General features: G+C 42.1%; 1 protein-coding gene and 1 long non-coding RNA gene across 2 annotated transcripts; one reads left to right on the top strand and one right to left on the bottom strand.

Moving 5' to 3' along the window:
• Positions 1 to 10,798: 10,798 nt before the first annotated feature.
• On the top strand, positions 10,799 to 11,387 carry LOC124882771 (outer dynein arm-docking complex subunit 2-like). Its single transcript, XM_047389318.1, has 3 exons — positions 10,799 to 10,890; positions 11,078 to 11,300; positions 11,368 to 11,387. Exons 1-3 carry the CDS (start codon positions 10,816 to 10,818, stop codon positions 11,385 to 11,387), a joined length of 318 nt encoding a protein of 105 aa, XP_047245274.1. The 5' UTR covers positions 10,799 to 10,815.
• Positions 11,388 to 21,358: 9,971 nt separating this feature from the next.
• Positions 21,359 to 22,645, bottom strand: LOC124877447. The gene is made up of 2 exons (XR_007040527.1): positions 22,231 to 22,645; positions 21,359 to 22,155 (listed from the first exon to the last, which is right to left on the bottom strand). It is a non-coding gene; the product is annotated as an uncharacterized LOC124877447 (long non-coding RNA).
• Positions 22,646 to 23,361: the final 716 nt, after the last annotated feature.

Raw genomic sequence — 23,361 nt, 5'->3', positions numbered from 1 at the left:
AATATTAATTTGACAGCTTTTACCAATTTTGTCTAAATTTTAATGTACATATTTATAAACATAGACTATGATAAATGACAGCTTTCATACACTACAGGTCAAATATATAGAAGCAACTGCAGGTTTCTGCTCAATGCCGTTCCTAAAAGCCAGTATGAGTTTAAGGGATTTCACGATGCCTTTACTGTAATATGAAGTTTTTCAATTCAATTCAGTTTTATTTATATAGCGCCAATTCACAACACATGTCGTCTCAAGGTTCTTCACAACAGTCAAGTTCATACATTCTAATTAATCATAACCATTGAACAGTTCAGTCAGAGTTAGATTTTTATTCAAATTGGATAAAAAGTTTTTGTATCTAAGGAAACCCAGCAGATTGCATCCAGTCAGTGACTTGCAGCATTCACTCCTCCTGGATGAGCATGTAGAGACAGTGGACAGTCACTGGCGTTGACTTTGCAGCAATCCCTCATACTGAGCATGCATGTAGCGACAGCGGAGAGGAAAAACTCCCTTCTAACAGGAAGAAACCTCCAGCAGAACCAGAACCAGGCTCAGTGTGAGCGGCCATCTGCCACGACCGACTGGAGGTTAGAGAGAAAACCATTTCACCATTTACCTTCACTGATTTTACCAGACCATTGCTGAATAAATGCTGAAATTCAATTCAGTGCATTTAAATAGTGCCAGTTAACAACAAATGGCATTCTCAAGGCACTATACAAGACAAACAGATGGAAATATATTGTCAGCTCATTCATATAGACAGATTTAAATTAAAATCGCTCATAGATTCTGAAGTATAATATGCCAGTTGGTAAAAATAAAAAGTTATCTAAGAAAACCTCGTTGACTGCAGCAACTCATTGATTTTGCAGCATTCAATCCCCCTGAACGAGCATGTGGTGACAGTGGAACATTGTTTGCATTGACTTGATAACTTTGCACCAATCCCTCATTCTAAGCATGCATGTGGTGACAGTGGAAAGGAGCCCTCTTCCCTTTTAACAGGTGGAAACGTTCAGTAGAACCGGGCTCAGTGTGAGCGTCCACCTGGGGTTTTTAGAAGACAGAGCAAATACACAAAAACAAAGAAGCAGCAGTCCAGGAGTGCTTTCCATGTTACAAAGTAAAGAGTTAATGGCAGCAATAGCTCTTTAAGGGGCTTCATCTAGGAGAGAAACACAGCTAAACACATATTGCCTAAAGACAGACATCATTGTCACGCAGTAGCATCAGTAAACTTGCAGTCTGAGAGTAAAGAGCTCTGTTGGGAACACTTGGAACAGATGTCATAATGTAAGATAAAGCATTATTATTATGAGCTTTAAGTATGAAAATGGAAACCAGGGAAGAGAAGCAAAAGTTGGAAAAATTGTGATCTCTGCTTTTCATTCTCATCAAAACTTCCCCTGCAGTGATAGGCTGAAGGCTTTTTAATGATACTTTTTAAACTTTCCAACAGTAAAGAAGTTATAAATGTATGGACTCATTTTTCTGCCTCACTCCTGGACAGGACTGCTCTAATTTTGGCAACGTTGCAAAAGTTAAAGGCCTGCACTTGCATAGTGCTTTACACTACAATCAGTCATCCACCCATTCACACACTAACAGTGGTAGGTTAACCTGCCTTGGGGCAGACTGAAACCGGGTTTATCCCATAACCGGCAGCCTACAGCTTATGGGACAAACCCTTACTACCTGAGTCACCGTCACCCCAAGACTTCTTAGAAACCAACACCGGTTTCTACAATGCCCTAGAAACCAGAGGATGCTCAGGGTTCTCCATAATGTTATTATTCAAGAATTTGGGTGTGGAGAGGATGGAATAGCCTGCCTGCATCCCTGACCTCAATCCTATGAACCATTTTGGGATCAGCTTTTGTGTACTGTTTGTGCCAAACTTACCTACACAACCACATCATATTAATTATGATTTAAGAACAGGATGCAGTCCCACAGCATTGTGTGGCCAAGCTGGTGACCAACACGTGGAGGCGGTGCCAGGCTGGGGACAGTTCTTCTATCCATTGTCCTACTTGTTTAATAAATAAGCAATTAAATTCTTAATACGTCTTAACATGTCTACTTCAATCATTCAATCCAAGAAACGACACCAAACAAGAGTCAGAAGCAGAATAAGCTGTGGGGCATCAGCAGAGAGGATTGGTCAGTCTTCTTGTGGGTGTGACAGAGATGTACTCTTACAATTATGGCACCAGTTAGTCAGTCATTTTCTACTGCTTATTCCATAGTGGGTCACGGGGGAGCTGGTGCCTATCTCCAGCAGTCTATGGGCGAGAGGCGGGGTACATCCTGGACAGGTCGCCAGTCCATCGCAGATTATGGCACCATTTAGGGGGAAATAAACAGACCTTTCAGCGGTATGGGATTTGTTGCCAAGCATTGTTGCAACTACAAAATAATCAACCAGACACAAATGTCCTTATGTTTTGTGCAAAGTTTTCTAATGCTTTTAAAACTGGCTCATCTGTGAGCATTGCTTATGTGCTTAATCAATTCCACATTTTCTCTCATTATAAATAAATACAGAAGCCTTTTGTTGCAATTTTGTGTAATACTGGGCAGCATGTTGTTATTTGCTTTATACAGTATCTGTGCTTTCAAAAATGAACCAGATCAGCCATTTTTATTTTCTCTATTTTAGGAATGGCAGTTATTTTACCCTGAAAAGACCTACACCTACTTTAAGGGACTTTTTTCTTGAATGTGTTGATGTATATATGTATTTCCGTTTGAGCCAGTGCAATCTGATTAGAATTTATACTATTTCACTTGTATAAGGATCCTCTTTTCACACTGAGGCACAGAATTAGTCCACTGCGTTGACATATGGGACATGAAGCAGAGACAAGTCTTTGGTGGAACTTAAAGTCGAACTCCTTTGATATGTTATCACCTTTCATGTGTAAATTAAAACGGGTAGAAATGTCTTAAATAGCCTGGGGGTTATTGTTTGAACATCGGAGTTGGAGTGAAAAATTGTCACGGAGTTCTGCAGCAAGGAGGTGTAAAACTTCCTCCAATTCTTATGCAATAAGCAGTTGCTCCTGATGCTGAGAGCTGGATATTAACGCTGCAAGATGATTCAATATAATCTGCAGCCAGGAAATTCATTCTCTGAAATGAAAGAGAAATCCAATTTCCCCCTGTATACTTCTCATTTGAATATAAATCAAAGCCCTGTTTGCTGCCTCCCTTCCTTCCTGGCATGCACACTTAAAATTAAAAACATGAAAATATGTCAGGGCTTCTTTTATCCCTGCAATCAGTTGGTTGAACTGCAGCACAGGCTGGGTCTTTTAAAATTTCATCCCCACTTGTTACTGGAATGTGAAATCAAATCTCTGCAATCTGGTTTAATTAGATAATTAAAAAACTACAAAAGCTTAACCTCAGTTTTGCTCCAATAAGTCACTATGAAATTTCACACATTTGTTTGCAGCTGTAAGGATCTGATTGCTGAGAGGTTAATTAGATAAATATCTTATTACTCCTTTTTTGTGTGTTTAAGGTTGGTAGTTAATACATTTATAATCAACAACCAGTTTGATACATTTAGTGCTTAAAAAAAAAAATCTAAATTTAAAAAGAATAATACACTTTTCTGTGTGATCAATTTTACACAAAATTTCCACCCAAGTAAGGAATTTAAAAGAAAAGGAAGAATTAAAGCCTGAAATTAAGTTTATCTAAATATTTAAACTGCCATCACAAGACGACTTCTGTTCTCACAGACTTTGAGACTTTACAAATTCATTTTGACATCTGCCTAACCTTTCGAGGATTTTTAAAAAGTACAGGTTTAATAATAGTAATATCTAGTTATTGAGAAAAAAGTCTCTGTCATTTAATAGTTGTCCCTGCACATTTATTGGCACCCCAGCATCAACACTTCGCACAGCCTCCTTTCGTCAATAACACAGCTCTTAGTCTTCTCCTATTACAGAGAGAGGGATCGTTGGTCATTCCTAGCTCCTCTCTGATGCCTTCTTTTTTCAAGCTCACCACACAGATTTATAGAGGATTTTGGTCTAAGGACTGAGGTCATTAAGGACGAAGGTTCTGGTGAACTATTTCTGTGTTGATTGGACATGTGTTTTGCATCCATATGCTGCTGAAAGACCAACTAAAAATTCCTATTTACATGTTGTAGGATGAATAAGATTGATTGATTTGGCAACTGTTTATTGTTGTAGTGAACAAAACAAGCTAACCAAGTGAGGAAATAAGGAAAGTAGTGAGTTTGAATATGTGGGCTAAAGAACAGACAGCATAACAAAACTACACTTCAGCTTTTCCCCACCAATGATTGTCCCTTGAAAAACAAGATGGATGGTTTACAGCTGCAAACACACACACGGCATTCATGCTTGCAAGTAAGACACTGCATTGCTTTTGTTTTTGACATAAAAACAAAAGCAATAAAGCAAATAAAGCAAAACCATAAAATCATCTCTGAATCCAAGACTTATTAGCAGACAGGGAACTAACTGTGGTAAAAATCTGAGCTAAAGCCTGAGGTATTAATGGGAGTAAAGATTATCACCACCCATCTGTTAGTACAGGATCTGGTTACCACCAGGGAGGTTTCATGGCTAAATTGGACCAGCCTGGTAGCCAGTCTTCATTGATTGCACATTGCACCAGTAAGAGCAGAGTGTGAAGGTTCAATTAGCAGGGTAAGAGCACAGTATTGCTCAAACTATTGAAATGCACACAACATTATGGGTGACATACCAGAGTTCAAAAGAGGACAAATTGTTGGTGCACGTCTTGCTGGCGCATCTGTGACCAAGACAGCAAGTCTTTGTGATGTATCAAGAGCCACGGTATCCAGGGTAATATCAGCATACCACCAAGAAGGACGAACCACATCCAACAGGATTAACTGTGGACGCAAGAGGAAGCTGTCTGAAAGGGATGTTCGGGTGCTAACCCGGATTGTATCCAAAAAACATAAAACCACGGCTGCCCAAATCCCGGCAGAATTAAATGTGCACCTCAACTCTCCTGTTTCCACCAGAACTGTCCGTCAGGAGCTCCACAGGGTCAATATACACGGCCGGGCTGCTATAGCCAAACCTTTGGTCACTCATGCCAATGCCAAACGTCGGTTTCAATGGTGCAAGGAGCGCAAATCTTGGCCTGTGGACAATGTGAAACGTGTATTGTTCTCTGATGAGTCCACCTTTACTGTTTTCTCCACATCTGGGAGAGTTACGGTGTGGAGAAGCCCCAAAGAAGCGTACCACCCAGACTGTTGCATGCCCAGAGTGAAGCATGGGGGTGGATCAGTGATGGTTTGGGCTGCCATATCATGACATTCCCTTGGCCCAATACTTGTGCTAGATGGGCGCGTCACTGCCAAGGACTACCGAACCATTCTTGAGGACCATGTGCATCCAATGGTTCAAACATTGTATCCTGAAGGCGGTGCCGTGTATCAGGATGACAATGCACCAATACACACAGCAAGACTGGTGAAAGATTGGTTTGATGAACATGAAAGTGAAGTTGAACATCTCCCATGGCCTGCACAGTCACCAGATCTAAATATTATTGAGCCACTTTGGGTTGTTTTGGAGGAGCGAGTCAGGAAATGTTTTCCTCCACCAGTATCACGTAGTGACCTGGTCACTATCCTGCAAGAAGAATGGCTTCAAATCCCTCTGACCACTGTGCAGGACTTGTATATGTCATTCTCAAGACGAATTGATGATGTATTGGCCGCAAAAGGAGGCCCTACACCATACTAATAAATTATTGTGGTCTAAAACCAAGTGTGTCAGTTTCATTGTCCAACCTCTGTATATGAAATGACAATAAATTATTTAGTTGTTACTCAAATGGGGTTTGAGTGTCTACAAGAAACTGTGAAAGAAGTCTTTTCTGGCACCAGATTAGTTTCTCCAAGAGGGCATCAATGACTTGAACATCTGGAGCATTGCAGATTTCACTTGTTTCAGTTAAGGTCTGTGTTCAGAATCAGAATCAGAATCAGAAAAGCTTTATTGCCAAGTACGTTTTTGGACATACAAGGAATTTGTTTTGGCGTAGTCGGTGCAATACAATACAAATTAAACAGTATAAACATATCTACAATATAATATAAATATATGTGCACAGTTTTAAGTGAGTGAGAGTAAATATAGAGCACTATAAGATGCAAGAGCAATACAACAGTGCAGGTGATCATTGTGCAAGTAAAGCAGGAGTCCAAGCTGAGTGTTAAAGTAACTCATAGAGTTACAGTTTACAGGTGTCCTGGGGTTTCCGGGCTTTGTTTACAAGGCTGGTGGCAGATGGGAAAAAACTGTTCTTGTGGCGTGAGGTTTTGGTCCGGATGGACCGCAGCCTCCTGCCAGAGGGGAGAGTCTCAAAGAGTCTGTGACCAGGGTGGGAGGGATCAGCCAGAATCTTCCCTGCCCGCTTCAGGGTCCTGGAGGTGTACAGTTCTTGGAGCGACAGTAGACTGCAGCCAATCACCTTCTCAGCAGACCGAATGACACGCTGCAGCCTGCCCTTATCCTTGGCTGTAGCAGCGGCGTACCAGATAGTGATGGAGGAGGTGAGGATGGACTCAATGATGGCTGTGTAGAAGTGCACCATCATAGTCTTTGGCAGGTTGAATTTCTTCAGCTGCCGCAGGAAGAACATCCTCTGCTGGGCTTTCTTGATGAGGGAGCTGATGTTTGGCTCCCACTTGAGATCCTGGGAGATGATGGTTCCCAGGAAGCGGAAAGATTCCACAGTGTCAATTGTGGAGTCACAGAGGGTGATGGGGGCAGGTGGGGCTGGGTTCTGCCTGAAGTCCACAACCATCTCCACTGTCTTTAGAGCGTTGAGCTCAAGGTTGTTCTGGCTGCACCAGTCCAACAGATGGTCCACCTCCCATCTGTACGCGGACTCATCACCATCAGAGATGAGTCCGATCAGGGTGGTGTCGTCCGCAAACTTCAGAAGCTTGACAGACTGGTGACTGGAGGTGCAGCTGTTGGTGTACAGGGAGAAGAGCAGAGGAGAGAGAACACAGCCTTGGGGGGAACCGGTGCTGATGGTCAGGGAGTCAGAGACGTGCTTCCCCAGCCTCACGCGCTGCTTCCTGTCAGACAGGAAGTCAGTGATCCACCTGCAGATGGAGTCGGGCACACTCAGCTGGGAGAGCTTCTCCTGTAGCAGAACTGGGACGATGGTGTTGAAGGCAGAGCTGAAATCCACAAACAGGATCCTGGCGTAGGTTCCTGTGGAGTCCAGGTGCCGGAGGATGAAGTGAAGGGCTAGGTTGACTGCATCATCTACAGACCTGTTGGCTCTGTAGGCAAACTGCAGGGGGTCCAGGAGGGGGTCGGTGATGTCTTTTAGGTGTGAGAGCACAAGGTGCTCAAAGGACTTCATCACCACAGAGGTCAGGGCGACGGGTCTGAAGTCATTAAGCCCTGTGGTCCTTGGCTTCTTGGGAACAGGGACGATGGTGGAGGACTTGAAGCAGGCTGGCACATGACATGTCTCCAGTGAGGTGTTAAAAATGTCTGTGAAGACTGGAGACAGCTGATCAGCGCAGTGCTTCAGGCTGGCTGGTGAGACAGAATCCGGACCAGCAGCTTTCCGGGGGTTCTGTCTCCTGAAGAGTTTGTTGACGTCCCTCTCCTGGATGGAAAGAGCCGTCCTCGGCGTGGGTAGGGGGCTGGTGGGGGGGAACTTCAGGGTGGGGGTTGGAGGTGCCAAGGCCCCTCTTGAGGTTGGGGAGGTGGGGGTGGTGGATTGTGGCTGCAGCTGTTGGGGGGCGTCGTGGGAGATGGTTGCAGGACTGTCCCTTTGTCTTTCAAAGCGGCAGTAGAACTCGTTCAGGTCGTTGGCGAGGCGTCGGTCGTTGATGGAGTGGGGGGCTTTCGGCTTGTAGTTGGTGATTTGCTTGAGCCCTTTCCAGACAGACGCAGAGTCGTTGGCTGAGAACTGGTTTTGGAGCTTCTCAGAGTACAGTCGTTTGGCCTTTTTCACTGCCTTGCCAAACTTGTACTTTGCCTCTCTGTATATGTCTTTGTCCCCACTCCTGAAGGCCTCTTCCTTATCCAGTCTTAACTTTCTGAGTTTAGCTGTGAACCAGGGTTTGTCGTTGTTGTAACTCACCCTGGTGCATGATGGTACACAGCTGTCCTCACAGAAGCTGATGTAGGAAGTCACAGCCTCTGTGTTCTCGTCCAGACTGTTGGTAGTAGTCCTGAACACATCCCAGTCTGTACAGCCTAAACACGCCTGGAGATTCTCCACAGCCTCACTGCTCCACTTCCTTGATGTCCTCACAACAGGTTTGCAGAGCTTTAGTTTCTGCCTGTATGCAGGAATCAGGTGGACCATGATGTGGTCGGATTGGCCCAGTGCAGCACGTGGGACGGCGTGATAAGCGTCTCTGATGGTGGTGTAACAGTGATCCAGAATGTTGTCCTCTCTGGTCGGACATTTTATAAACTGTCTATATTTGGGGAGTTCGTGGGTGAGATTACCTTTGTTAAAGTCACCAGCGACGATAACTAAGGAGTCCGGGTTGGTCCGCTCCACACTCAGTATCTGGTCAGCGAGCATGCGCTGTGCGACCTGCACGTTAGCTTGCGGCAGGATGTACAGGTCCTTCTCAAAATATTAGCATATTGTGATAAAGTTCATTATTTTCCATAATGTCATGGTGAAAATTTAACATTCCTATATTTTAGATTCATTGCACACTAACTGAAATATTTCAGGTCTTTTATTGTCTTAATACAGATGATTTTGGCATACAGCTCATGAAAACCCAAAATTCCTATCTCACAAGATTAGCATATTTCATCCGACCAATAAAAGAAAAGTGTTTTTAATACAAAAAACGTCAACCTTCAAATAATCATGTACAGTTATGCACTCAATACTTGGTCGGGAATCCTTTGGCAGAAATGACTGCTTCAATGCGGCGTGGCATGGAGGCAATCAGCCTGTGGCACTGCTGAGGTCTTATGGAGGCCCAGGATGCTTCGATAGCGGCCTTTAGCTCATCCAGAGTGTTGGGTCTTGAGTCTCTCAACGTTCTCTTCCCAATATCCCACAGATTCTCTATGGGGTTCAGGTCAGGAGAGTTGGCAGGCCAATTGAGCACAGTGATACCATGGTCAGTAAACCATTTACCAGTGGTTTTGGCACTGTGAGCAGGTGCCAGGTCGTGCTGAAAAACAAAATCTTCATCTCCATAAAGCTTTTCAGCAGATGGAAGCATGAAGTGCTCCAAAATCTCCTGATAGCTAGCTGCATTGACCCTGCCCTTGATAAAACATAGTGGACCAACACCAGCAGCTGACACGGCACCCCAGACCATCACTGACTGTGGGTACTTGACACTGGACTTCTGGCATTTTGGCATTTCCTTCTCCCCAGTCTTCCTCCAGACTCTGGCACCTTGATTTCTGAATGACATGCAGAATTTGCTTTCATCTGAAAAAGGTACTTTGGACCACTGAGCAACAGTCCAGTGCTGCTTCTCTGTAGCCCAGGTCTGGGGAATGCGGCACCTGTAGCCCATTTCCTGCACACGCCTGTGCACGGTGGCTCTGGATGTTTCTACTCCAGACTCAGTCCACTGCTTCCACAGGTCCCCCAAGGTCTGGAATCGGCCCTTCTCCACAATCTTCCTCAGGGTCCGGTCACCTCTTCTCGTTGTGCAGCGTTTTCTGCCACACTTTTTCCTTCCCACAGACTTCCCACTGAGGTGCCTTGATACAGCACTCTGGGAACAGCCTATTCGTTCAGAAATGTCTTTCTGTGTCTTACCCTCTTGCTTGAAGGTGTCAATAGTGGCCTTCTGGACAGCAGTCAGGTCGGCAGTCTTACCCATGATTGGGGTTTTGAGTGATGAACCAGGCTGGGAGTTTTAAAGGCATCAGGAATCTTTTGCAGGTGTTTAGAGTTAACTCGTTGATTCAGATGATTAGGTTCATAGCTCGTTTAGAGACCCTTTTAATGATATGCTAATTTTGTGAGATAGGAATTTTGGGTTTTCATGAGCTGTATGCCAAAATCATCCGTATTAAGACAATAAAAGACCTGAAATATTTCAGTTAGTGTGCAATGAATCGAAAATATATGAATGTTAAATTTTCATCATGACATTATGGAAAATAATGAAGTTTATCACAATATGCTAATATTTTGAGAAGGACCAGTAAACACCGACCAGGATGAACGAAGCGAACTCACGGGGGGAATAGAAAGGCTTACAGTTTATGATGAAGGCTTCCAGGTCTGGAGAACAGTGCTGCTGAATCACTGTCACGTCGTTGCACCAACCACTGTTGAGGTAAAAACAGATTCCTCCACCTTTCGCTTTGCCGGAGAGTTCCGTGTCTCTGTCCGCTCTGTAGAGCTGGAATCCTGCCAGCTGCAGCGCAGAGTCCGGTATTAATCCACACAGCCACGTCTCCGTGAAGCACAAAACTGCCGATGAATAAAAGTCCCTGTTTTTCCCCAACAACAGTTGTAGTTCCTCCATTTTGTTGGGAAGTGAGCGCACGTTAGAGAGAAATATTCCAGGTAACGGTGTTCGTAGTCCACGCTGGTGAAGTCGTACCAGCACCCCAGGCCGTTTCCCTCTCTTCCGGCGTTTCACCGCGTGAACAAAGGTGAGCGCACCTTTGACCAGAATGTCCAAAAATTCCAGAGCAGTAGGCAGAAAAGTGGGAAATAACTCCTCTGGTGTAGTAGCCCTGATGTTCATGAGTTCTTCTCTGGTGAGAGAGCTCCGGGTACCATCACAGAAGACCGTTGATGGAGAACTTGGTGAAAATCCTGAAGAGTGACAATGAGGAGCTCCAAATGCTTTGTGCCAGTGCTATCTTTAAGGTACTTGGTTTTCTTTCTTCTGCACTGCTCAGTGTTCATGAGTTTATCTTTGTGAATCAGAAAGCGCATTTAGAAAAACAAGTTTCATTTGGACTAAACCTCTTCATGGACACAAACACCTGACCTCTGTGTCTCCTGATTAGAACCAGCCTGCAGATCTCTCTCAGGCCTCTTGTTTGCTTCACAGTGTGCAGAGGACCATCAGACCCGGGACCTGGTCCGCAGCCACGACGGCCTGAAGCCGCTGGTTTCACTGCTCGCTAAAGCAGACAACAAGCAGCTCCTGGCTGCTGCCACCGGGGCCATATGGAAGTGTTCAGTCAGCATGGAGAACGTAGCTATGTATGCACGGACCCTCAGTTCCACAGTTGTACTGTTTATTAGCCCACCTGGACTCATGGAGCCACATGGTAGAACATGTTAGACCAACAGAACACATGTTCTCTGGCTTTTCTTCTTGTATTTCTGTGGTAACAGATCAGAATGACTTCAACTAACCTCTACCTGCTCATTGGAACAACAGTCATGATTCAACAGTAGAAAAGAGACTTATCAAAAATGGATACATGGGAGAGTTCCCTGTTCAAAACCACGGCTAACCAAAAATAGCACAAAGGCCCATCACACATGTTGGTTTGGATAGATAATTTCCCTTAATAGTCATCATTTGAAAACAGATTTCTGATTTCACTCTGTTTATCTTTGTCTGCTGTTAAAATATGTTTGGTGATCTAATCTGAAGGATTTAACTGTCAAAATAAACAAAAACAGTTACATATATTGACGTTTGGCCCCCCAGGTTATAACGTGACTGATGTGTTTAAGAGGGATAGGGAAGTGAAAAATGCATCAAGGCGTGTCGGGCAAAAATAGAAGCACTTTTCAATTCTGTTCATTTATCACACTACATCTATCCTATACATGTACCCTGTAATCCTACACCCCCTTTCAGGTCAAACAATCTGGCCTCGAGCTGTAAATACTGTAGTGAGCAGCTGAAGGAAGGTTAGATGATTGCCTGTATCGATTGTATTGACTTTCATCCTGTAAAATTACCCAGACCAGCTTTTTATTTGACAGCCAGCCACCTCCAGTGACAGATACCTGATGAAGCTTCCCTCCTCGTTTTTTTTGTGTTTTCTTCTCCTGCTCTGGAGAAGTGAATTCCTCCTCAAACTAAATATATCTGGGGACATCTCATAAAGCACTTTGTTGCTTCATTGCACAGCAGGACTCTGAAGGCCACAGAGCTGTTGCAGGAGACCAGAAAGTGACATGTCTTTCCAGTGAAAGTGTATCGCTCCAGACATGATCAACAAGATGACTGCAGGTGTCAGCTGCCTGGTAGAAGATGTAGAATGAACAAATTATCCTGCTGTCTGGTTTCCATAACACAAGAATCCTTAAGGGTCGGAGCTCTGAAGGTGGTGTAGAGTGGAATGTTTCCCCCTCAGCTGTCAACTTCTCATTTTAAAGTTCAGGTTAGTGTAAAACAATCATGCTGATTTAGAAAATAATATTTCAAGATGGATATACTCTTAGATTTAAAACATCTTCTGCAGAGTTTAATTAGCTACTAGATGAAAAAAAAAAAAACAAGTAAATCTGTTCATGGACAAATGAAACTTTAACAACAACAATGAAACAAAGAATATAGCCGGGCACGTTCAACTGTTGGAGAACTTGCTAGAGCTTCAATGTGTGATGGTGTGAGACTCAGATGGAGATTCAGTGCCACAGAGGCAGCTGCCATGAAATCCAACTGACAGCATTATGTCTCATCTGAGACACCCTGTAGCCAAGCAAACAGCAGCTCATTAAAGGCTCTGTTTGGACCGTCTGTGCCGAACGGGAGAGAGGTGACATTGGTTCATAATGTGGTGGAGGGAGGTGTGTGGGTTAGGGGATAGTATGTGGTTTTAAACCGATTTTTCTTTAGCCTCCATAATTATGGTCTCTTGTCAGCTGTACTTGAACTTTAAATGCACTGCCTCTCGAGTACCCGAGCGAGTCAAACTGGTACTAAAACCACAACAATGCAACCGGAGGGGCACAGTGCGTGACGTAGTGGTCCCACATAGTGAGGTTTGACACAACTGTCCCTAGTTTGAGTCCTGACCCGGGCGGCCTGTGCTGCATGTCGTCCCCCTCTCTTCACCCCTTTTCCTCTCTGCATACTTTCAGCTAACAAAAAATTAAAGGCCAGAAGGGCTGCAATGCAATGTCTGTTCAGGAGAGAAGCTCATATGCTGAATGTGCTATGTCCTGTTAACCATTCAGTTTCTACTCAATTCACCCAACATACTGCATAAACCTTTAGGGTTGAGTTACCTTTTGTCAAATTTTCTGTTCACAATTGTTTTCAAACAGCAGAAGTAGAGTTTAAGATTGTGAAAATGTGACATTGTTCTGATTCAGGGTAGTTACCAGAAGGTGGAAGGAATTTGTTACAGATACAAGATGTCTGTGTCAGTGTGGAAAATTTGGGTTTTTCTTTTCAGTCAGTCATTTTCTACCACTTATTCCATAGTGGGTCGCAGGGGAGCTGGTGCCTATCTCCAGCAGTCTACGGGCGAGAGGCGGCGTACACCCTGGACAGGTCGCCAGTCCATCACAGGGCAACACACAAACAACCATGAACACACTCATTCATACACCTAAGGGGAATTTAGAGAGACCAATTAATGCCTAGCAGGCATGTCTTTGGACTGTGGGAGGAAGCCAGAGTACCTGGTGAGAACCCACGCATGCAGAGGGAGAACATGGAAACTCCATGCAGAAAGACCCCCGGCCGGGAATCAAACCCAGGACCTTCTTGCTGCAAGGCAACAGTGCTACCAACTGCACCACCGTGCAGCTGTTTTTCTTTTCAATTTAATTCAATTAAAAATACTTTATTAATCCCAAGGGGAAATTACATGTTGTTATAGCTCATATTATGAAGGTTTCCTCAAAGCGTTTTTTTTTTGGGAAGAAACTTAGCCAGTTAGGCCAAGTGAAGACTTCCCAGAAGCGTGCACATCAAATGTTCATCTTAATGAAAGCTTTTTTTTAAATGTTGGTATCTTGAACATTACTTATTTATGCAATTTCATATGAGCATTAAGACCATTCAAATATGTATCTGAGCTGACTCTGAAGTAAAGACAATGAAATGTTTCAGTTGTTTTGCTTGGTTTACAGTTGACTGCTTGCATCTTAGGTTGAAACTCTCCAGTCTTCCATGCCTGAGTTTTTTGCAAATAGAAACATTAGCAATTAGAAACTAATTAGATTTAAGGTTACATTTTTTTTTAGCTCATTCTACCAAAGTTATAAGGCTGTAAGATAATTCGGAACACACTAAAATGCGTCTGTTACTTTAGAGTACTTTATTTTTAACTAGACAAAGTCAGATCTCTGTAGAAAACTGCTGCATCCATTTAGCTTGAGTGCTTTAAAATGTTAAATATGAATAATGATTTCTGTATAACGATGTTCATCCATTCATCGATCCAATTTATTCCTGTTTATCCTTGTAGTGTCGGGGATAGGGGGTGGGTCTGGTCCCTATGTCCAACAGTCATAAGGTCACAGGTCGCTAGTTCATCACAGGGCAACATATAGACATATAGGACAAACAACCAGGCGCGCGCACACACACACACTACTCATGGCGATTTGTGTGCTTTTCACAAAAACTTCAAGCCGGTATTATACTAAATGTGTTTTTTTTGTAAAGTCAGCTCTATGGGATAATGCCTTCTATACATAAGGTTTACGAATAACCTGCTGTGAGGAAGCTCGTCCTTGGTTTATGATAGCAGTGTTTGTGAAAGAGACCAATTAACTTATCATGCATATTTTTGGTATGTTCCCTTCCTACATACCAAAAATATGCATGATAAGTTAATTGGTTAACGGAGAGAACCCATGCATACACAGGGAGAATATGTTAGCTCCATACAGAAAGACCCCAGGATGGAACCCAAATCCAGGACCTTTTTGCACCAAGGCAACAATTTGTGACATGATGCAGCTCATGATGGTGTAAAGCCTCAGTTAAGAAATGTACAACCACTCACTATGGGCATGAACCAACATTACTTTCTGGCTTTGAATAATTTATTCGCACTGTTCCTGTTCCACAAAGAAAGGATTAAACAATATACAACTGTGACAGATTTAAAAAACAGGACCCACCTGTATAGGTTCCAACCTAGAGAGGATCAGTATAATTATCTAAATCTTTTTAATGTGATATTGGAGGTTCTGGAATGTCTTAGCTTGGGGAGTAAGGTGAACCTTTCCAACCTGATAACACAGTATCCTTACCAACTGTCAAGCATGGTGGTGGAGGTTCATGCTGTGGATTAGTTTTGTTGACAGTGGTAGTGATGCATTTAGAAGGAGGGTTTCCTCTAAATCTCTCAACATCACAGCAGTTAAAGAGCCAGCTGGTTAAAACTTAAACACAGTTGGGGTCAGCTCTGTTGAAAGTTTGTTTACTGCACTTAAAAGCAGGGTCAGTACCATGAAAAAAAACTCACTTTAAATGAACTTCACCTACTCTGATGAGAAGAGAGATGACATGTCCAGCCAGAATTATTCCAGAAGCTTGCTGATGGGTTGAGGGAAAACTTCATCGAATATTACTTAGCGGGCATCTACAACTAAGCCTAAAATTATTCATACACCTGGCAGTTTTAGTTTAGGGAGTAATATTCTTGTTTTAAAGTGTCATGTGTTGCAGATTTGGAATGGATATCATACTGTTTTTTTTAGCATCTCCTAGTAATTTTTATTGCACTTCAGAGATGTATTTAGGTCTGTTTGCATCTCTTTTGGCATTTCCAGATTACTTGATGTTGTTTTTGTGTGTTGCACGCATTTTATCTGCTTTGTGCGTAACATTTTAGTTGTTTTTATCATTGAATGCAATTGACAGGAATCAGCGTCATTTTAACCACAATGGAGCCCTGACTGCGTGCTAGAAAGACACCCGCTGCAGCGTGTGCTCATAGAGAAGGCAGATTTTCATGAAGACTTCACATTTCATCCATTATTCATGAAGAAGTGGAGGAAACCCAGTGAGACAGGAGCCACTTCCATCACTGCTCTGTTATGTTTGACTCTTTCAGATGAGTGAGTCAAATGAACCGCTGGGACTTCCTCGCTCTCTCGGTGCATAAAGCACACTGATGCAGGATATTGTCTTTCTGCTGTTTTGCTTGCAGGCGTACAACACTTGATTACAAATGTTTCTTCTTGTTTACTGCGCACAGGCTACAACTAATGAAATGTCCATTTTCTATGAAGCTTTTCTGAAACAAAACCTGGGCAGTGAAACAGGCCTTGATGTTTTTCTAACAGACTGACAAACGATTTACAGAACTAGGATCTGTGTTCTCTATGTACAGAATCACTGCGTGTCTGAGCACTGCAGCCAGAGAGCAGCATGGTCTTCACTGTGGCTCCACTGCAAAGGAGACACGTGTACTGTTTCAGTCTGAACAATAACAAGTAGGAGGAATCTATTATTTGCTGTCATTCATATGCAAACCTATCCTCTACAGGAACATCCTCCTCTTCAGTCTGCACTCAACGGTTTGCTGCTGCTTTGTTAGGTGTGTGTGTGTGTGTGTGTGTGAGCTTCAGTTTAAGGGGAAAAACATCTTACTATATTAATTATGTTCAGTGGCCTCTTCAGGCTGATTAGCACATAAGAGACTGAGCCAAATGCTTTGTTCCTGAAGCATACGGGGACCATGACAGGTTGGTGTGTGTGTGTCTGCAGAAAGGCTGTAGAGGACCATCGAGGTTTGATCAAAACCGAGCATGTTGGCTTGGAGTGAAACGTCCTCTGTGTTTGGCAATTTTCCCAAAAATAGACAAATGACCAGCTCGTTTAGAATAATTGCTATCATATTCTCCCCAGGGCCATGTTTTGTGCTTAGCTCTGTTGCCTCACAGCCATAAGGTCTTAAGTTCAAATCCGAACTCTACCTTTTTGTTGTTTTTTGCGTGTGACGTTTGTGTTTTCTCCTCGGGACTGTGTGGGTTCTGTTTGGGTACTCCAGTGTTCTCCCACAGTCCAAACACATCGTGTTACATAAATTGGTCACTACATTTCCCTTATGTGGGAGTGTGTGTGCAGGGTTGTGTCGCTCTGTTGACCGCGTGTTGGACTGGCGACCTTGCCTCTTACCTCTCCTCTTGTGAACAAAAACTACAAAAACACAAACTCAACAATCATTTGTCTCTGAGCCAAACTTTTACCGCTGGGTAAAAGTTTTGGAGTTTTAGTCAGTGGAGAGAAAATTAGGAAATAAAGATTTTTGGGACCCCTCCTGTTAATGTTTTGTACAACCTTTTTTTACTCATAGGAGAGCACTTTATCTTCTACAACATTTCACAGTGTTGGAGCGTACAGAGAGAAGGATCTTTGAATATTCCTCTTTGCACAATCTCTTCAGATCCTCCGGATTCCTGGGTCTTCTACTATACACTTTTCTCTTCAGCTCGGCCCACAGGTTTTCTACAGGATGTAGGTCGGCATGGAGACTGAGATGACCAGCGAAGAAAGATGACATTTGTGTCTCATTTCCGTGATGATGTGGATCATTATTCTGTTGAAAGAACCAATGGCAACGTCTTTTCAGTTTACTGGTACAAAGTTTGAAACATACAATTGTCAAAAAGATTAATTCAGTCTTTAAGGCTGAGCAGCAACAATAAGCTGGGAGTAAAAAGGCTTTGTGTTGATAGTCTAAATGAGAGAAAAATATTTGAAGACATTCAGTTGATTTAAGTTAGAAACATATTTTATGAAAGTACTTTAGCAGTAAAACTATGATTTAGCCTATTTGGTCATCTCAAACTGTATTGCTTGGCTTTTCACCATTTAATTTATGAGAATGTGTAAAATAACTCATTAGCCAAAGATAAGCTGCAGAAAGCATTGTAAGAAATCAATACTGTTTTCTGTCTGAGTAAGGATATTAAAATTTGGTTTGCTATAGTGTCACACGTGTGATGGCGTTATGATATTTGACATCTCAAACTATATAATCTAATGGTGAATATGCAGCATGAACAGTAAGTTCACTTTACAGTCACTGAACTGTTATGGGAAAAACTAGGTTTTCTCCTGCAACTGGCTGCAACTATTACACAGCTATTTATAAATTTACAATATGTGGTGATCTCTATAAATTAAGAAATTTTGGCATTTGCTGCTCTGAACCATGAAGGTGTGTGTCCACACAATGCCAAGAAGGACAAATATCAGCAATGAACAAAGAGAAGCATTTGTTGCCACTCATTTATCTGGGAAGGGTTAGAAGACCATTTCCAAAACTTTTAAGTCCACCATTCTATAGTGAGAAATAATATTATACAATTTAAAACAGTTGTCAATGTTTGCAAGAGTGGACAGACTGACCCTATTGCCAGACAAGGCAATACTCAGCGACATTTTAAACCCTAGGCCTACATCTCTGCCTCCACTTAGCTCTGTTAGTTACAGTTACAGGTGCTGGCAGCACCATTAGAAACAGATTGAACCAGTATTGCTTGTTTGTAAGGGTTTCTCGGTTGGACCACAAGGCTTCTCGATCAATGTCGTGTGAACAGATGAGACCAGCATAGTCAAATGTCAAGCATGCTTTGTAGCAGCAGGACTTGGGCACCATGTCGATATTGAATCAACAGTAAACTCCTCTTTATACCAAATTATTCTGGAGTCAAATGTGAGTCCATCTGTCCAACAGTTAAAGCTTGGACAAATGTAGCTCCTCGACAGGAAAATTATTTTATACACAGCAGCAAATCTACCACGAAATGGCTGAAACAGAAACAAATCAAGGTGTTGCAGTGGCCTAGAACTAAAACACATTGAAAATGCTGTGGTGGCAAATTTAGAGAGCTTTGCATACATGAATTTAAGCAATCTTTAATAATTTAAAGAAATGTTATGTATAAGACTGAGCCAAAACCCTTCCTCAAAGATACAGGTGAATGATAAAAAGAAAAGAAATCACTACTTCAAGTTATTGCTATTGGATCATGGGGTGTACTTAGTTTCCTACAATGAAATAAACATGAATTTCAAAGTTCACAAACAAAACACAGCTAATTAGGTATGAACTCAGTCAATTCACACTTTTATGTACTTTCTAGTTTTTCCACCTTCACTAGTAACTTTATAAACATCACTAGCTTTATATCTGTTGTGTAAACTATTCAGTTGTTGATTTATCTGAAGCTGGAAAAGTTTGTATTTCAGTCACTGTAAATCTTTCAAATCTGTACATTATTAGTCTGCACAGGAGTTTATCATTGATGTGAAGATATTCATTTGTAGCAGAGTGTTAAACCCATTCCTTAATAATATGTCTAATTCTTCTCTCTTCTAACCCAAAGATGGCTGCTCTCTGAGTGTGTAGTCACACGGGGAGCCCCTTCAACCCTTGGAATTATCATTTCTGAAATAGTCAGACCTTGCCTTAGTGGGAATAGAGCAGAAAGACTGCAGGATTCATACAGCTAATTGGCTGACAGAATTTCTTTTTAATGCCTACTGTAACTGCATTCACCTTTCACACACACAAGGCTGACATTAATGGATACCCGTCAAGCCTCTTAAGCTTGTAATTATATTCCTGTCTGCCAGAATCCACAAAAATCCCAGTTTTCCAGCTGGGAATCATTGTTTGGAAGTATCTATCACTACAGATAAAAGAACCCTAGAGATAACTGCAGTTTGAAATGATGATGGGTCTGTGCTAGAGAGACAACATAGACCTCTGTGGTAAGACTGAAATGGTAAAGACATTTATGCATATGTTCTGTTTTTCATATATTATTGAAATCCTTTTCCATAGGTGCAAAAGCTTTACTGGCTTTTAAAACTTTGCATGTTGCAGGGCTCCATCATAGACAGACAAAAAACACACAACTTCCTTCAATAAAAAGGTACACCCTATATTATAAAAACTGTTTTGTTGACCCTCTTGCACCACCGTGCAGCCCAGCATTTGTACAGTGACATCCTTTTAATCCTTTGCAACCTCTCTGCACACCATGGTTTTATCTAAAGTGTGCAACTATGGAAAAGCCAGGGAAATGCAAGAAGGACCAAGCTGAACTGTTTATCAGGTCAAGCAGATTCAATACCAGTGATGGTAGGTGTGAAGTGAAGAAGACTGAATGCTGAAAATGAATCAGAGGCTCATGCAGTAAAGGTTAAAGGTATACACACTCATGCAACTAGATTATTGCATCCTTTCATTTTTATTCCATTTCCTTTTTTTTACATTTAAAAATCCTTTTTTCCATTTTATACTGTGTAATTTTTTTTATGGTCTTATTTTTTTATCATCACAAAAACAGACATTTAAATAGAGGTGTGTAAAATATAAAATATGCAACTTTTTAAAGTACTCGTTTTCAGTTTGATGAGTGACTTATTTTGAAAAAATATCTTGAGTGGTTTATCACCATTTTAATTAAGACTAACTGATGCCACTATATGCCACTACAACTCAACAAGTCATGTAATTATTATTATTATGTGTCAGGATAGCTGATCGGAGTGGACCTCAGAATACAGGCAGACTGGCAGAGTAACGGTAAGTAAAAGTTTTTATTTTAAGCGAAACAAACTCACTCTCAGGTGGAAGCAAACAGACAGGCTAAACTTGAACAGCTGACACAGAGAAGTGGTAATGTTTCCACGATGAGTAAACAGAATGATGGAGGATATATGGAGCACTGTGCAGCTGTGCAGGTGAAACGAGAAGACTGATTGCATGACGCAGGTGGCCCGAATGAAGCTGATTGCAGGTTGACAGATGCAGGGAGAACAAACCGTGACTAGGCAAAACAGAAATCCAATAATAAAATCGGGAAAACATTGCGTACAGAACATGAACTAGTAAACAATAATAAGAAACTAAAGCACAGCCAAGACAATAAACCAGAAACAAGATCCAAAACATAAACTGGAAATAAGAATAACTACAAACCAAACAGTAATCTGTTTGAGAACCAAGGTTTTCTGGAGTAACCTGGAAATAAGGTTAGGTTAATTTTAGAACTAACTAAGAACAATAACTGGTATACCTCCAAACAACCCTTCACAATGCAAGATCAGATGAAAAATTATTTTAATAAAATAATATTTTAAAGAATGATTTGCTGAATAAAGACAACCTTCTGGATAATTAACTCAATGGTGTTTAATTAGCCGTCCTTATTTAGTGAAATAATATTTAAGGAAATATTATCTGGAATGGAAACCAACAACCTTTCTGGATAAACGATTCTTGATTTTTAAATAGCTATCACATTAGTGAAATAATATTTAGGGAAATATTTCTTAGATTGGAAATTAATAGTCTTTCAGAACAGTTGATTGTTAACTAGTGAAATGACTCAGAGAGTAGAGAATAAGTGCCCGAAGAGAAATTTCATTGGTTCAGCAGTGTTTCGGACAAATGATAAACTGATCTGATTCTATTATACTTCTAGTTGGATGTTTGACCACGCTTCTCGTCAGGAAAGTTGGAGCTAATCTGAAATGGTTGGTTTCCTGGCACGTACCCAATTTCAGCAATGTTGAAGTTGGGGCTATTCAAGAATCATGTTTCATCTATTTGAAACCAGAGTTTACATGTGCTTGGGCTTGTTGTCCTGTTGGAAGATTTGGAGGTTGTCCTCCCTCATCATTATTCCATCCATTTTGTGCAGTCTACCAGTACCACTGGCTGTGAAACAAACTCCAAGCATGATGATAGTGCCACCATGTTTGAAAGCCTCATCATGACATTCCTAAACATTAGTCTTATGATTGTGGCTAATGTGCTCAATCTTTGTCAGTTCTGACCATTAAACGTTTTTTCAGGGGACATTGGGTTGTCCACGTGGGCAGTTGCAGAGTTTAGTCCAACTTGAAAGTGCTAATTTGTGTACAGTGCTCATTTCTTGGTTGTGTTGGGGTCGTCCATTTTGGGGGATAGACCGGCTGGGCTGCGCAGTTCGACATGCACAGCTCAACAGACGTCGCATCTCTGACGACACCCGGGATTATAAAACCCGCGGGAAATAAACATTCGCTGCCATTTCCAGCATGTCTCACAGGACGACTCAACAGAGGTGTCATATTGTTTGTTATAGATCCGACCCACAATCAGAATAACACTCAGGAGAATAAACAGTATGTTTAAAAGATTTATTTTCACTGGAGTGAAATGGGTTTGGGATCCGGGACCGGTAATTCACCAACTGCACAAAAGATGAGAAAAGGATGAGACCAGAGGAAATAAACGGTTTAGTAATCTTGGTTAGACTAGAGCTTACTGGGGAGGGAAGATGAACCGCCAGAGGGATGAGGGATGCGTGGTCGGAGAGCACAATGCAGGAGAAGTTCTGTGAAGGGAGATCCTTAGGAGCTCTGATCACGGAGAGTGGATTGATGGTGTGGTGCCCAGATTAGAGGTACCTGCGTGAGAGTCTGTTGGAGGGTGGACAGGGTTTGCTTATGATCTGATCCAGGTGGTCGAAAAGCCAGGAAGCTGCCAGCTTGAACTTGATCCGGAGGAAATAACTGGAGACTTGAATCCTTATCCAGAAGTCAGGAAACACTCTTTAAGAAGAGTAGAGTATGGAAATCAGCTTGATCTCAATCAGGTCTGGAACAATTTGAGGAAGAGGACACACTAAAGTTACTCAGCACACAAGAGGAAACAAGAAAACAAAACTAGAGATAGAGTTTGGCAAGAGTCTGTTACCACTGGTGGCTAATACTCAGGCGTTGAAGCGCTGTCAGCTTCCAATCTAAATACACCTTCAGGTAATCAGTGAAATGCAAAGCACCTGTCCCCTCTGCCTCTGAGAGCTCCAACACCATCTAGTGACCAAGCAGAGTAAATAGCAGGCAAAACAACACACAGTAAACTCACACACCCCGACAGGAGGCGCATATCTGGAGAGACAAAAGCTCGCAGGTGAACTTTTCCTCCACACGGCCATTCCCGGAAGAGCTTGAAAGCTGGAAATCTGTCTGATACAAGAATGTCAGGAGATTCATATACCGATCAAAGACCATGCCGACACTGCTGTGCAAGTGAAAAACCCACAGAGGCTTTATTTCCAAGTAGACCCCTTGTTGGTTCAGTTGACTGCACGGTTCTTCATATTTTTCCCGTTTTGGACGGATGAGAAGTTTACCGTTTTTTTTTATTTGATCACGGACGCGTGATCACCCCCCATTCTTCTTCAGACCTATGACCCTTCCTCAACCGGTGGAGAGAGGAAATCAACATCAACCTAATTTAATTCTTTTTTTTTTTATTAAATTGGATAAATGTATTTAGAAGTCTGGGCAGGAGGAGGCAAAGTTAAGGTGATTTAGAATCGCCAGTAGTTAATCCAAGATATCAAATTTTTGTATTCAATACTGATTGAAGTGTTTTATGCTGAGCTGTTTTG

This window comes from Girardinichthys multiradiatus, chromosome 2 (genome assembly GCF_021462225.1).
Source record: "Girardinichthys multiradiatus isolate DD_20200921_A chromosome 2, DD_fGirMul_XY1, whole genome shotgun sequence".
In the NCBI taxonomy this organism is placed as follows: domain Eukaryota; kingdom Metazoa; phylum Chordata; class Actinopteri; order Cyprinodontiformes; family Goodeidae; genus Girardinichthys; species Girardinichthys multiradiatus.
The sequence above is the reverse complement of the archived record's forward strand: the minus strand, read 5'-3'. Positions and strand labels throughout refer to the sequence as shown.

Excerpts from the sequence above, each read along its gene's own strand:
- LOC124882771 (XM_047389318.1), top strand. The coding sequence starts at position 10,816 with ATGGAGAACTTGGTGAAAATCCTGAAGAGTGACAATGAGGAGCTCCAA. Across the intron at positions 10,891-11,077 it reads GTGCCAGTGCTATCTTTAAG|TGTGCAGAGGACCATCAGAC; the intron begins GTACTTGGTTTT and ends TTTGCTTCACAG. Across the intron at positions 11,301-11,367 it reads TGGACTCATGGAGCCACATG|ATCAGAATGACTTCAACTAA; the intron begins GTAGAACATGTT and ends CTGTGGTAACAG.